The sequence below is a fragment of the Aotus nancymaae genome, unplaced genomic scaffold, assembly GCF_030222135.1.
Source record: "Aotus nancymaae isolate 86718 unplaced genomic scaffold, 86718_ANA_hifiasm-v0.15.2.pri h1tg000057l, whole genome shotgun sequence".
NCBI lineage: Eukaryota > Metazoa > Chordata > Mammalia > Primates > Aotidae > Aotus > Aotus nancymaae.
In genome coordinates this window covers 2,815,650-2,830,844 of record NW_026988471.1, presented here as the reverse complement: position 1 = coordinate 2,830,844, position 15,195 = coordinate 2,815,650, and the positions used below count along the sequence as shown (strand labels likewise).

The window sequence follows — 15,195 nt, the reverse complement described above, 5'->3', positions numbered from 1 at the left end:
CTCCTGGCCTCAAGTGATCCTCTCACCTCAGTGGCCCAAAGCCCTGGGATTATAGGTGTAAGCCACTGCACCTGGCATGTGACCCATATTATTTTAGTTTTTGTTAAGGGTGTAAGGTCTGTATCTAGAGTAATTTTTTTGCATATGGATGTACCATTGTTTCAGTACCATTTGTTGAAAAGATTATTTTTTTCATTGTATTGCCTTTGGTCCTTTGTCAAAGATCAATTGACTATATTTATATGGTTCATTTCCGGGATCTCTATTCTGTTCCATTGATCTGTTTTTCTATTATTTCACCATTGTCACAGTCTTGATGACTATAACTTTATAGTAAGTCTTGATATGGGGAGTGTCAGTTCTTCAACCTTGTTCTCCTTCAATATCGTGTTGGGTATTCTGGGTCTTGTGCCTCTCCAGATAAACTTCACAATCAATTTGCTGATATGTACAAAATAACCAGCTGGAGTTTTGAATTGGATTGTATTGAGCCTATAGATTCAGTTGGGAAAAATGGACATCTTAACACTACTGAGTCTTCCTGTTCATGAACATGGAATATCTCCCAATTTATTTAGTTTTTGATTTGTTTCACCAGAGTTTTGTAGTTTTTCTCATAGATCTTACGCATATTTTGTTAGACTCATACCTGAACATTTCATTTTTGGGGGTGCTAATGTACATAGTTTTGTGTTTTTAATTTCAAATATCATCTGTTGTGTTTCTGGTGTATAGGAAGGTGATTAACTGTTGTGTGTTTGCCTTGTATCCTGCAAACTTGCTATAATTGCTTGTTAGTTCCAGGAGCTTTTTTTTGTTGATTCTTTTGGATTTTCTACCTAGACAGTCATGTCATCTGTGAGCAAGGAGAGTTGTATTTCTTCCTTTCTAATCAGTTGCCTTGTATTTCTTTTTCCTGTCATATTGCATTAGCTAGGACAGTCTCAGTCTTGTAGTGAGCCTGTGCCTCTCGACTCTGAACTTCACACGCGCTTCTCAGACTCCCTCTTTTAAGTGGGACATGATGGCTAGAGGCGGCTGGATTTGGGGTTTCCGTTCCTCTCCGGTCTTAGTCAGCTCTGTGAACTGAGTGGCTTAAACACAAACATTTATTTCTCACAGTCTGCAGGCAGGGACATCCAAGGTCAGGACACCCAGCTTTGGTGTCTTGTGAGAGCGGCTTCCTGGTTTATAGATGGCTGTGTTTTGCCGTGTTCTCACATTGGGGGGTAGAAGCAGCAAGCTCTTTTGGGACTTTTATAAGGACACTAATCCCATTCATGAGGGCTCCACCCTCATCACCTTATCGAATCCTAATCCCTTCCCAAAGACACCACCTGCCAATACCCTCACATTAGAGGGTGGGGTTTCAGCCATGAACCTGGGGGAGGTGAGTAATAGTATTCAGTCCAAAACACCCACCTGGAGTTCTGGAGGGGGCTGGAGTTGTGTGTTTCTCTTCACCCGGGTCAGGTTCTGATAAAAGCCCAGCAAGCTGGGATCTGGCTAGCTCAGCTCTCCTGACTTCAGGCCTTCATAAGAACAGATTTCAGATATGTTCTGAGATTTCAGAATGGTTCACTTTCCCTGCCCCTGCCAGAAGCACAGGGAATTTTTCTGATACTCACTGTTGGGACCTGGTAGAGCGTTTGCAGGTAAAATTTACAGAAGTGTGGGGCCCCTGATGACTGGGTCTGGAGTTTTCTGCTCTCAGACTTGTCCACACTGAGCCCCCAGCGGGTCAAGTACAGCTCGGGTTTGTGGACTCTGGCCCTGGCTCCGCTGGCGGCTTCTGCTCTGGCTGGGGGTGGATGTTTCTGTTGGCCTGTCTCTCCAGTGTTGGGGGCGGTGCTTTGCTCTGCGACCTTGCTTCGCTTACAGATTTAAAAATAGTTGATTCTTCAGTTTGTTCAGCTTTTACTTGTTAGGATGGAGTGGTGACTTCTAAGCTCCTTAGAAAACATACGTAAGTGAACAAACCATACCAGACAGAACTAAGAGCAGAAGAGCCTAAGAATGTGGAAATTGTTCAAAAATAGATCTGTCATGTGATTTGAGTTCCTTCGCTCTATGTCAAATGATTCTTGCTGGTCAGAGAACAAGTCCTGTAGACATTTCTCACTGAGTGCCCTAACGATTCATTAGATTCTGGTGGATGTAAATGGTGTGGCTTTGACGTGGAACTTTAATGAGCCGGCCTCTTCTTAGCCACGTTTTATCTCACGTAGCAGAGGCTGGCCTGCTGCTATGCTGTAAGTTACATTAGCTTCATCATCGCTGTCTTCTGGAATTAGGTCTCTCCTGGTACAGAAGCCTCTTGCTGATACAGGCTTATCCCTTGTTTTTCTAAAATAACCTTATTTTCTGACGATTTTCTGATTGCCATTGGTTTCCTGGGTGTTGGATAGGTTGTGTGTTCTTAGCGGGAATCCTCTGTGATGGCGTTGTGAGTAAGCGTGCCTCAGGGTCCCCTCATTGCTGATGTCAGCGTGGCCTGGGTGAAGCCAGCGTCCATCGAGGTTCTCCATGGGGAACTTCCTTTCCCTCTCCGCTGTACCTAGTCAGAAATGTGTGGAGAGTTACTTTTAGACCACGAAAATCCCATTTTTCCTCAAACTTTCACTTAACATTTTTAGTAAGTGTTGATGCTTCCTGCCTTCGTGGGTGTGACTGTCATGCCGCGCAGTGGTGCTCCCCGGGGTGGGTTTCACTGTCGGGAGTCACGTCCCCTCCTCTGCTGTTGATTCGCCACCACGGTGCCCGAGGCGCGTCCCCTCCTCCACCATTCACTCGCCGCCACGGTGCCCAAGGCGCGTCCCCTCCTCCGCCGTTCACTCGCCGCCGCGGTGCCCAAGGCCTTCCTGTCTCACTTGTTGGTCTGTGGTCCATTCTTGCTGGGTTTATTTTGATCTTCTCATTGTCCCAGACCTCAGACTTGGTGAGCAGAAGCCTCATTAGCTGGCTTCTGTCTCCTGGCATCTCCCCAGCCCGTCACTTTCTGGATCCACAGCATGTCCAGGCTCACCTCCTGCTTTTCCTGACCTCATGCGGGGTCAGCTGCTCTTCCTGGCACCTATCCCTGGTGTTTAGAAGCTCGGATGGGAGTGCCACTGAGGAGTCACTGTGCTCAGGTGCTTTAAGTGGATGGGATGAGTACGGTGTGTGTGTGAATGCATGTGTGTGAGTGTGTACATGTGTGTGAACACACGTGTGCAAGTGTGTACGTGTGTGAATGCATGCGCGTGAGTGTGTACGTGTGTGTGAATGCATGCGTGTGAGTGTGTACGTGTGTGTGAATGCATGTGCGTGTGTACGTGTGTGAGCACATGCACGTGAGAGTGTGTACATGAGTGAACACACGCACGCAAGTGTGTACATGTGTGTGTGAATGCATGCACGTGAGTGTGTACATGTGTGTGAATGCATGTGCGTGAGTGTGTACGTGTGTGAACACACGCACGTGAGAATGTGTACATGTGAGTGAACACACGCACGCAAGAGTGTGTACATGTGTGTGAATGCACACGCGTGAGTGTGTACATGTGTGAACACACGTGTGCGAGAGCGTGTACATGTGAGTGTGAACACACACACAAGAGTGTACATGTGTGTGCATGCATGCCCATGAGAGTGTACCTATGAGTGTGTGTGAATGCACGTGCGTGAGTGTGTACATGTGAGTGTGCGAATGCACGCATGTGAGAGTGTGTACATGTGAGTGTGTACGAATGCACGTGCATGAGTGTGAATGCTAGCATGTGAGTGTGTGTGAGTGTGCATGTGTCTGTGTGTGTGCATATCAAGTAGTTCAAACGGGCACCTCTAACTCTGGTGAAATCCGCAGGGCTTTCCTTTGTCTTCTTCATAGTGTTTCCATCTTTCCTCCCGCTGTGAGAAGGCCGGCTCCCGGTCATAGCGTATTTTTCCCATTCTCTCAGTCCCGCAACACACACAAAACAGTGTCAGCATGGCTACACCCAGACCATTACAGACAACAGGCCTACTGGGGAGAAACTAAGCTTGGATTGCAGTTTTTCTGTCTTAGACTGAGGATGTCATCAAAACAATATGTTTAAAAGTTATTTCAGTTTGCCTTTTTTTTTTTTTTTGAGATGGAGTTTTGCTCTTGTTGCCCAGGCTGGAGTGCAATGGCATGATCTTGGCTCACCACAACCTCCACCTCATGGGTTCAAGTGATTCTCTTACCTCAGCCTCCTAAGTAGCTGGGATTACAGGCATGCGCCACCATGCCCAGTTAATTTTGTATTTTTAGTAGAAATGGGATTTCTCCACGTTGGTCATGCTGGTCTCGAACTCCCAATCTCAGATGATCTGCCCGCCTCAGCCTCCCAAAGTGCTGGGATTACAGGTATGAGCCACCACACCTGGCCAGTTTGTCTTTTCTTTCTGTGTGGCTATGAATAGATTGATTTCAAATTTAAGGTTTTCTTCCTAATCTTGTTTTCTTCTTATTTATGATTTTGTAAAGCATAACAATGTAGGCTGGGTGCAGTGGCTCATGCCTGTAATCCCGGTGCTTTGGGAGGCCAAGGCTGGAGGATTGCTTGAGGCCAGGAGTTTGAGAGTAGCTTGGGCAGCATAGTAAGACCCTGTCTCTAGAAAAAACAATTTTTAAAAAATTAGCCAGGTATGGTTGTGCATGCCTGTCATCCAAGCTACTTGGAAGGTTAGGCAGGAGGATCTCTTGAGCTGGAGTTTGAGGCTGCAGTGAGTTAGGATTGTGCCGCTGCACTCCAGCTTGGGCAACACAGTGAGACCCTGTATGTATATACATGGAAAGGTGCCCTCATTCTCCCCTATCTTTTCCATACTGTAACCGGCCCTTGGCCACGCCCCTGCCCCAGGAATGGCGGAAGAGGCCCTGGAGGTGCGGTGGGCTACTTCCAAGTAAATATCAGACCCAAAGAGTTTTGCAGAAAAGCGATTTATTAGGCAGAGAGAGAGAAAGAGAAGTAGGGAAAGAGAGAAAGCCAGCTCTCATGCTGTCGTGGAAGGGGATCCCAGAGAGGAAAAATCCACACAGGTGAGATGCAGGGGGTCTTTTAAGCTGGGAGTTACTCCCGCCCCATTCAAGTTCCTGTCCCATGAGAGGAGTTCCTTCAGACTTCAGCTGGAGTGATTGATCTTTGATTCTGACATCTGATTGTTCAGCCCACAGTCCTCCCATAGCTTTTCGTGGGGTTTCTAAATAAAAGGAGCTCACCTGGGCAGTCTACCTTCCCTTGGCAAGTTAGACAAAGACCTCTAAGCTCCCAGATGGAGACAGATGGAGACGTGAAAGAAGGCAGGTCAGGCATGTCTTGGGAAGTTCCTGCCTTTGAAACCACACCCCTTGTGGACCTGGGAAGAGAAGTTACACATTCCCTCAATACTGTTCTCACCCACCTCCTGTTGATAACCAATGTTATTATTTTCTGGTTGTCACGACAGGGTTTTATATGAAACCTGTCTGCGCCATACACCCTGTGTAGACATGCCATGATTTGGCCTGTCACTCTTCTGTTTTGGGCATTTGAGTTGTTTTCAGTATTACAGGAGGAAAATAATCCAGCGATGAGTGGCCTTGTGGGAACTTAGTTTGTGCTGCTGGCGGTGCATGTGCAGGGTTTGCTCCTTGAGTGGGATTGCAGGGGGATGGGCCGTGTGTGGTGGATGGCCGCATGCTGTGGATGGGCTGCCACATGCTGTGGATGAGCCACGTGCTGTGGATGAGCCACGTGCTGTGGATGGGCCACGCGCTGTGGATGGGCTGCGTGCTGTGGGTGGGCCGCGTGCTGTGGATGGGCCGCCTGCTGTGGATGAGCTGTGGATGGGCTGCCACCTGCTATGGATGAGCTGTGTGCTGTGGATGAGCTGCTGCGTGCTGTGGATGAGCCGCGTGCTGTGGATGGGCCGCTTGCTGTGGATGGGCCGCGTGCTGTGGATGAGCTGCTGCGTGCTGTGGATGAGCTGCTGCGTGCTGTGGATGAGCTGTGTGCTGTGGATGAGCTGCTGCATGCTGTGGATGGGCCGCGTGCTGTGGATGAGCTGCCGCGTGCTGTGGATGAGCTGCCGCGTGCTGTGGATGAGCTTCATGCTGTGGATGAGCTGTGTGCTGTGGATGAGCTGTGTGCTGTGGATGAGCTGTGTGCTGTGGATGAGCTGTGTGCTGTGGATGAGCTGTGTGCTGTGGATGGGCTGCCACCTGCTGTGGATGAGCTGCATGCTGTGGATGGGCCACGTGCTGTGGATGAGCCACTTGCTGTGGATGGGCCGCGTGCTGTGGATGAGCTGCTGCATGCTGTGGATGGGCCATGTGCTGTGGATGAGCTGCCGTGTGCTGTGGATGGGCTGTCACCTGCTGTGGAAGAGCCATGTGCTGTGGATGGGCCGTGTGCTGTGGATGAGCTGCCGCGTGCTGTGGATGGGCCGTGTGCTGTGGATGAGCTGCCGCGTGCTGTGGATGGGCCGTGTGCTGTGGATGAGCTGCCGCGTGCTGTGGATGGGCCGTGTGCTGTGGATGAGCCGCATGCTGTGGATGGGCTGTCAGTTGCATTCCCGCAGACGAGTTGGTGGCTGCTTCAGAGCATGAGGATCTGCTGAGCGGGATATGATGTCTCAGCGAGGTTCTTACCTCAGGCGCTGCTTTTCCGCACATGCATGGGTTTTCCTGAAGCGTGTAAACTTTACATAAGGAAACTTTCAGACACTCCCGAGTGGGAGCTGTGGAGATGTGAGCAGTGCAAGCAGAGATCACAGGGGCACAGTCTTGGTGAGGGGAATGGATATTTACTGCACAGTTCTTTCAATGTTTTTGCGTACTTGAATATTTTGACTATAAAATGTTAGGGAGAAAAGACCTTCAGAAAGACACAAAAGTCAGGCATGGTGGCTCGCGCCTGTAATCCCAGCTACTTGGGAGGCTGAGGCACGAGAATCACTTGAACTGAGGAGGTGGAGGTCACAGTGAGCCGAGATCACACCACAGCACTCCAGCCTGGGCGACAGAGCACAACTCCATCTCAAAAAAAAAAGACGCAAATTCAATGTGGGGAGATAGAAAGCGCCCGCGGAATGTGTGCCTGCCTCCCTGCAGCGTCCCCTGGCTTCTCACCCACACTTCATGTTGTAATTTCATGACTGCCATGATGGGGGTGAGCATGGGGTCAGGGTGTCCTTGGGGCGGTGTCACTGTGAGGTTGGGCCAGTGACTTGGCTTCTCTGTGCCACCGTTCCCGCGTCTGTACAATGGGGAAGACAGAGCAGCCGCCTGGCGGGGCCGTGCGGGCTTGGTGAGTCAGCCCGTGTGAAGTGTGCAGAGCCCTGCTACACGTCTCTTCCCTCCTTCAGTTACTCCCTTTTGTTGACAGGCTTCATAAAATAGTCCAGCTCTGGCCCTTGTACTTGTTAGGAGAATAATTCTTAGCAAGTGTAGTTTTCATTTTGATGGAGAGAAGTTCCATTCTCTGCAGTCCTGGCCCACCGAAGGCTCAGGCTGCTGAGCGGGTGGGTGCTAGCTTGTGTGACGGGTGTCCTGTAGACTCACAGAACTGTCCCTCCTGGGCTAGATTAAGATGTTTTACGAGGAACATTTGCACCTGGATGACGAGATCCGCTACATCCTGGACGGCAGTGGGTACTTCGACGTGAGGGACAAGGAGGACAAATGGATCCGGATCTTCATGGAGAAGGGAGACATGATCACGCTCCCCGCGGGGATCTACCACCGCTTCACGGTGGACGAGAAGGTGGGTGCGCTGTGCTTTTCCCACGCGTGGCCCGTGTGCTGTCCTTGGCTGTGCAGGAGAAGGTGGGTGCGCCGTGCTTTCCCCACGCGTGGCCCGTGTGCTGTCCCTGGCTGTGCAGGAGAAGGTGGGTGCGCTGTGCTTTCCCCACGCGTGGCCTGTGTGCTGTCCCTGGCTGTGCAGGAGAAGGTGGGTGTGCTGTGCTTTCCCCACGCATGGCCCGTGTGCTGTCCCTGGCTGTGCAGGAGAAGGTGGGTGTGCCGTGCTTTCCCCACGCGTGGCCCGTGTGCTGTCCCTGGCTGTGCAGGAGAAGGTGGGCTCGCTGTGCTTTCCCCACGCCTGGCCGTGTGCTGTCCCTGGCCGTGGAGGAGAAGGTGGGCCCACTGTGCTTTCCCCACGCCTGGCCCATGTGCCATCCCTGGCTGTGCAGGAGAAGGTGGGCGCGCTGTGCTTTCCCCACGCGTGGCCTGTGTGCTGTCCCTGGCTGTGGAGGAGAAGGTGGGCCCGCTGTGCTTTCCCCACGCCTGGCCCGTGTGCCATCCCTGGCTGTGCAGGAGAAGGTGGGCGCGCTGTGCTTTCCCCACGCCTGGCCCGTGTGCCATCCCTGGCTGTGCAGGAGAAGGTGGGTGCGCTGTGCTTTCCCCACGCCTGGCCTGTGTGCCGTCCCTGGCTGTGCAGGAGAAGGTGGGCGCGCTGTGCTTTCCCCACGCGTGGCCCGTGTGCTGTCCCTGGCCGTGGAGGTGGGCACGCTGTGCTTTCCCCACGCGTGGCCCGTGTGCTGTCCCTGGCCGTGGAGGTGGGCGCGCTGTGCTTTCCCCACGCGTGGCCCGTGTGCTGTCCCTGGCCGTGGAGGTGGGCGCGCTGTGCTTTCCCCACGCGTGGCCCGTGTGCTGTCCCTGGCCGTGGAGGTGGGCGCGCTGTGCTTTCCCCACGCGTGGCCCGTGTGCTGTCCCTGGCCGTGGAGGTGGGCGCGCTGTGCTTTCCCCACGCCTGGCCCGTGTGCTGTCCCTGGCTGTGGCATCCCTGCCGCTGAACTGCGTGGCTTTGTGGACTCCAGGTGTGCTTGCCAGGCTCGGGACTCCTTGCTCTGTGCTGCAAGGAGAGTCCCCGTGGAGCCGCAGGCAGGGTCCGAGGTGACAGCTCTCCTTCCTTCCATGGCAGCCCCAGCGGCCTCTGCCTGCCATCCTGGTGGACGGACGTCCGTTTCATACCCAGGCAGGGCACACCCAGCAGCCGTGGCCCTGCCCCAGCCTGTGCTTGGCAGTGAGGCGTCTGTAGGGTTGTCGTGTTGCCACGCTGTCACTTTTAAAGACTCTTCAGTTTTGGAATTAACAGTAGCTCAGTCCAGTCAGGATTGGCAATAAACACAAATAAGGTAGCTTTGGGGTTCACTGGAGGCGATGGGGGCTAATGCTGAGACTGAAGTAGATTTTTGAGTAAATACTAAATGCACGTTTACCATTTAGAAATATGAAAGGGTACCCGTCATCGCAGTCTCCCTCTGACCCCCGTTCCCAGCCCCCCAGTTTCTCTCCCTGAAAGTAACCAGTATTCCATTAAAAAATTATTTTTAGAGTGACTTTATGCATACCCAAGTGCGTGTCAGTCAGGATTCTTTTTTGAGATGGAGTCTCGGTCCGTTGCCCAGGCTGGAGTGTGATGGTGTGATCTCGGCTCACTGAGACCTCTGCCTCTCAAGCTCAAGCGATTCTCCTGCCTCAGCCTCCCGAGTAGCTGGGATTTCAGGTGCCTGCCACCACGCCTGGCTAATTTTTGTGTTGTTAGTAGAGACGGGGTTTCATCATGTTGGTCAGGCTGGTCTTGAACTTGACCTCAAGTGATCCACCCGCCTTGGCCTCCCAAAGTGCTGGATGACAGGCGTGAGCCACCGCGCCCGGCCTGGTCAGGATGCTTACTATTCCCCTTTTCAAACAAAAGGCAGCAGACTCTGCCTGTGGTTCTACATTTACCTTTTCTGCATGCTGTGCACTGGGGGCTGTTTCATATCAGTAGCTGCCGGCCTTAGCCCTTGTTACAGCTGCGCAGTACTCTGGCGCCGGACACGCTGCACTGGATTTGACCATTAATTGATTTCAGTGACTGGTTCACCCCCGAGTGATGAGTATTTACATTGTCTCCAAGCTTTTGCTCTTGTGAACAGTGCTGTAATAAATACCCTTACTTGCTTGTCATTTTGCACTTACGTATGTTTTTCTGGAGGGTAAATTCCTAAACGTGAAAACTGAATTAAAAGGCATGTGCGTTTTTAGTTTGGACGGATGTGCTGAATTGACCTCTCTTGCCCACCAGCAACACGGGGGCCCTGGTGTGGATTCTTAGGAAAACTGTAGCCAAGCCAGGCGGAAAGGAGGTGCAGGGGCGTGGAACTGGAGTCGGGGCTTTTCCTAACGGTGTTTCTTAGGTGTGGAGTTCAACACCAGGCTCGGCTGCAAACGCTCTTACCTGGCGTGTGAGGACAGGCAGCAGCCGCCACACCACTGTGGGGGTTTAGGGGTGCCCTTAGCTTTCCTGAGAGGATGTTTTTCCAAGGTTTTTGGTTTTCTGCTTTCTCAAGAATGAGAAAGGGGACCAGGTGCTCTTGCAAAGTAAATACCCGACCCCAAACAGTTTCTGCAGAAAGTGAATTTATTTGGGTAGAGAAAGAGGAACAGGAGAAGGAGAAACAGCTGGCTCTTACACTGAGTGAGAGAATCCGGAAAGATGGAATTAGGAGAGGAAAGACAGCTTTCACACCGGGTGGAAGGGAACTGAGAAAGAGAGAGATGGAGTATAGGAGGGGAAGACAGGCTTCCACGGGAGAGTGTTCGTGGAAGGGGATTCAGACATGAAGTCCAAAGGGGTGTGGAAGAAGGGGACTTACAACCTGGGAGGAACCCCCACTTCTCCAAGACCTTTGGCCGATGAAAGGAGCTTCTTAGAACTTCCGCTGAAGTGATTGACTTTTGATTTTTCCCGCATCCTCGAAAATTAAAACAGAAACCGTTAAATCTCCCAGATGGAGAGAGATGGAAGTGGGGGCATGGCGCTGGGAAATTCTTGCCCCTACAAACTACGCCCCCTCGTGGACCCGGAAAGAGAACACATTCCCTCACCACCTGATACGAATTTTCCTTCCAAGAGTAAAATGTGGCCTAAATTGTGAAAGACACAGAATAAAAATAGCAAGGAAAGTGTTTGTAGCAATTAATGTTAACAAGTTGATATGTTAATAAATGAAAGTAAGCAGAAGCCGGCTGGTTTAACGAGGGGCTGCGTGTGTTGGTCTGTCTTCCAGAACTACGCGAAGGCCATGCGGCTGTTCGTGGGAGAGCCGGTGTGGACGGCGTACAACCGGCCCGCTGACCATTTCGAAGCCCGCGGGCAGTACGTGAAGTTTCTGGCACAGACAGCCTAGCAGTGCTCCCTGGGAGCTAACACGCACCTCGGAAAGGTCCTCAGTACGGTGACTGAGCAGAAAATCAGTCATTTTCTCTTTGCTTTTATAGGGTAGACTCGAGGCTAGCTTCCTCTGTAGGTTGATTTGATCAGAATATTTTGTGATGAAAGGATCTAGAAAGCAGCTTGGAAGTGTAAGCAAGTCACCTTCATTTTCTCTAACTCGATCGAGACTAGTGGGTCCATGGCCCTGTGTTCGTTCATGCATTCATCTCAGACCCAAATGAAGTGTCATCTCCCGAAGTGCTTTTCCTTAGATGCTCCTCTGGACGTGATGCTGCGGCTGCCATGTAAGAAGGTGTGATCATGGAGAGCAAGCTAGCCAGAGAGGAGACACTTTTTTCTCCCAAAATTCTGCCTTGGGGCGGGGCGTGCTGGGGGGGAAGGGCTCCCATCTTAAAGGGCACAGACTGAGTTGCTTACGCCACTTCCTTGTTCAAAATAAAGTTAACTGCCTTAATCTTGTGCTCATGGCTTGGAGTTACCTTATATTCAAGTATATATGATACTTTGCCTGGTTTGTTAAAATTGCTCCATTTAGATTCTTTCTATAATTGTTCTTGTATATAAGTGATTTACAGATGAGCTGTGTTAGTATTTTTTCACTGCGAGATCTCTAGATTCTTTCACAATCAAGCTCTTGAATTTTAACAGGAGTATTAGTACATACATTTTCTACCCACCAATTCTGAGATACGATTATGCCTAGTGTGTTATATCATAGAAAAACCCCAAGTTAACCTTATGTTTTGGAAGGACAGGTCGTTTTCTAAGTATTTTTATTTAACTGGATAAAAAATCTTCATGTTAGGATTAATTTTTTAATTCCCTCCACACTGTACAGAGGAAACTCAAGCCTTAAATGTGTAAGGAAACTCCGTCCCAATTTAAAATATACGCAGGTGGTGTGATGCTAACATGGACATCCCGGACAGGCTCTGCGAGGTATGGCTCTGTTTCAGTAATTAAAGTAAGTGCTGATCTACTGATGTTTTTATGAATTCATTTCTAAGTGGGCATTATAAATAGAGCCTGTTCATTTTTAAGAATTAAACGTTCATGTGATAAACTGTCTCTGTAAGTTGCCTTTCTTGCTTCATGTAACTTTTCCCCGTTAGAATTCGTAGCGTTTGAAACTCCTCGTGCTGGGCTGGCTTCCCGCGGACTCCGCTTTCGCCTCCTCGGCCTCCTGGATATGGCGCCTCAGGTTTCTTGGCTTCAGATTAGGGGCAAGAGTAAGTTTCTGGGCGCAGCAGCTCACGCCTGCAATCTCTGCTATTCACGAGGCTGAGGTGGGAGGATTATTACAGCCTGGGAAGTCGAGGCTGCAGTGAGCTGTGATTGTGGCCACTGCACTCCAGCCTGCACGACAGGGCAAGAATGTCTCAAAGGAGAAAAAAAAGAGTAAGAGCTGAGGCAGATAATAGAATTCTGCTAAAGCACTTAAGGTGAAATTACATTTTCTTTTCCCAGGAAATGGTTCACATCTTTCGTTTCTATTGAGTTATCATTTACATACAATAAAATGCACTCATTTTAAGTGTTCTCGAATTGTGGCAGATGCAACATGAACAGAGGCAGAACAACACAGGACATTTTTATCACCCAAAAAAGGTTCTCATGCCCCTTCTTCGTCCCCTCCACCGTCTCCTAAGCACCCTGTGTGGGTGGGTTTTGCCTTTTCTAGAGTTTGACGCGCACGGAGGCCTGCAGCGTGTCCGCATTTGTGCCTGGCATTTTGCGTTCCTGCTTCTGTTCCCTGATCCCCACTTACACCATCTCCCAGGTCACGGCAGCCCCTTGCTAGTATCTTAAACACTGGACTGTTTGAGGAGAGCTCGAGGGTTGGAAAACCCTAAGCGAGAGGAAATTGACTGTAGTGAGAAGCAGAACTGTAGGCGGGGAGAAAACCTAGGGAGGTGAAAGGCTGTCCTAAACCAGTGGGCATCTCTCTTCAAGCCGAATGTTACAGAAGATGGATCCTTGGCTGGGCGTGGTAGCTCACCCCTGTAATCCCGGCACTTTGGGAGGCTGAGGCAGGTGGGTCACCTGAAGTCAGGAGTTCAATACCAGCCTGGCCAACATGGTGAAACCCCTGTCTCTACAAACACAAAAATTAGCTGGGCATGATGGCGGGCGCCTGTAATCCCAGCTACTTGGGAGGCTGAGGTGGGAGAATTGCTTGAACCTGGGAGGCGGAGGTTGCAGCGAGTGGAGATTGCGCCATTGCACTCCAGACTGGGCGACAGAGCGAGACCCCATCTCAAAAAAAAAAAAGAAGATGGATCCTTTGTGTGAACACACCTTCGTCAGGATTCTAAATCAGGCATTTTTCCAAGAAGCCCAGCTCTTAGTTTCCCAGGTGGGGCGGCTGTTGGTTTTCCCTGTGTCCGGGTTTGTCCGTTTAGAAAGGGCTCTGCCTGTGACTGAGTCAGATACACCTGGACACGTGTGATTTTTCCAGTGTGCCCTCTTTTTACAGGCACAGATGTATTTATTGCTATGGTGTTTCTGACTAGGATATTAATAAATCAGATTATGAATTACTGCACTTCCGTGTGGCTTCAAACTGGGTAATGTGTTGGCATTTTCAAGGCACCTCCGTTTATCCCTGCTGTCTTGCTGCTCAGGGTAGATGCCACACTGCGGACCACGCAGGCCACCCCATGAGAGGCTGCCAGGCTTGTGGGCACCTCACCCTCGTTTCTAAGGAGGAGGCGCAGATCATCCAGGAAATGTCCAACCTTGTTCTGTCTTGCTCCAGATTCAACATCTTATCCCAGTGAAGTCCTAGCCCCAGGATACTTTTCCCAGTTTGGGATGTAGCTGTTTAAGGCTTCTTCATTCCTGTGGGGTTTCGGTCCGCTGTTTGGTTTTCTCCTCACTCCCGAAGAGTGAATAGGTCATTTCCTTTATGATTTTTTATTTATCTTCTTGACCATCCATTTCTTCATCCAGTTAACTAAAAGATGACACGATTTATCAATTTAGAAAAGGAGATGTTATTTCTTTCTTTCTTTTTTTTTTTTCTGTTTTTGAGATGGAGTTTCGCTCATGTTGCCCAGGCTGGAGTACAGGGGCATGATCTTGGCTCACTGCAACCTCTGCCTCCCGGGTTCAAGCAATTCTCCTGCCTCAGCCTCCCGAGTGGATTACAAAGGGCGTGCCACCACACTTGGCTAATTTTTTTATATTTTTAGTAGAGATGGGGTTTCACCATGTTGGCCAGGCTGGTCCTGAACTCCTGACCTCAGGTGATTCATCTGCCTCGGCCTCCCAAAGTGCTGGGATTACAGACGTGAGCCGCCATGCCTGGCCTAAAGACAAATTTCTTGTAAAGAGTTACAATCTGCAAAGTGGCATCTCGCAGGCTGGGAAGCACAGCCTCCCGCGGAGACCCGAGACAGGCACCTGGAGTAGAAGGGGCTGGGGCAGGAGCTTCATGCGGAACCGGGTGGATGAACATACATATTCAACAGGTTACGGGAGGAGTATGAATATTCATGAGGTGGTTCTGGCGCATGCGTATTGAGCAAACATGCATGTGACATAGGACCATGTTCACCTTGGAGAGGAGACTCGGCATCTAAGTGCGTCCCCGGCGGGCCCTGCGCTTCCAAAGGTGAAGCAGCGCCAGGAGGGCGCCCGGCGCGCAGCCGCTGTAAAGCGGCCAGAGCCCGTCTGTGGGCTTATTTTTGTCAGGAGGAAGTGACTGAAATCAGCCTCTGGTTCCATCAAAGCTGTAGTTACGGCTGGCAGAACGGGCCGGTTAGCCACGCTGGTGGTGGATGAACTGCACGGCCAGCGCTGATTTAGCTGGTGGAGAAGGAAACCCGTGGCGGTGAGGACGGTTTATTATTTAATCGCAGGGTGGGAGACTCCACCCTCGCCTGGCAGGGCCTTAGGTCCTGCGTCTGATTTGGTGTCCTAATGCCGCAGTCTGTTCTGTGGTCTCGCGATCTCAGTTTTAACCTGAATGCTGGCCCGTTGTGTC

General features: G+C 50.8%; 1 protein-coding gene across 3 annotated transcripts in view; it reads left to right on the top strand.

The window, feature by feature from the left end:
* ADI1 (acireductone dioxygenase 1) overlaps nucleotides 1-12,275 on the top strand; it is a 34,695-nt gene extending 22,420 nt beyond the window's left edge. For all 3 annotated transcript variants that reach the window (XM_012441933.3, XM_012441931.3, XM_012441932.3), the window contains exons 3-4: nucleotides 7,569-7,748; nucleotides 11,041-12,275. In XM_012441933.3, coding sequence (XP_012297356.1) covers nucleotides 7,569-7,748; nucleotides 11,041-11,160 — 300 coding nt within the window. In that variant the 3' untranslated portion in view covers nucleotides 11,161-12,275. The remainder of the gene's footprint in view (nucleotides 1-7,568; nucleotides 7,749-11,040) is intronic.
* Nucleotides 12,276-15,195: the final 2,920 nt, after the last annotated feature.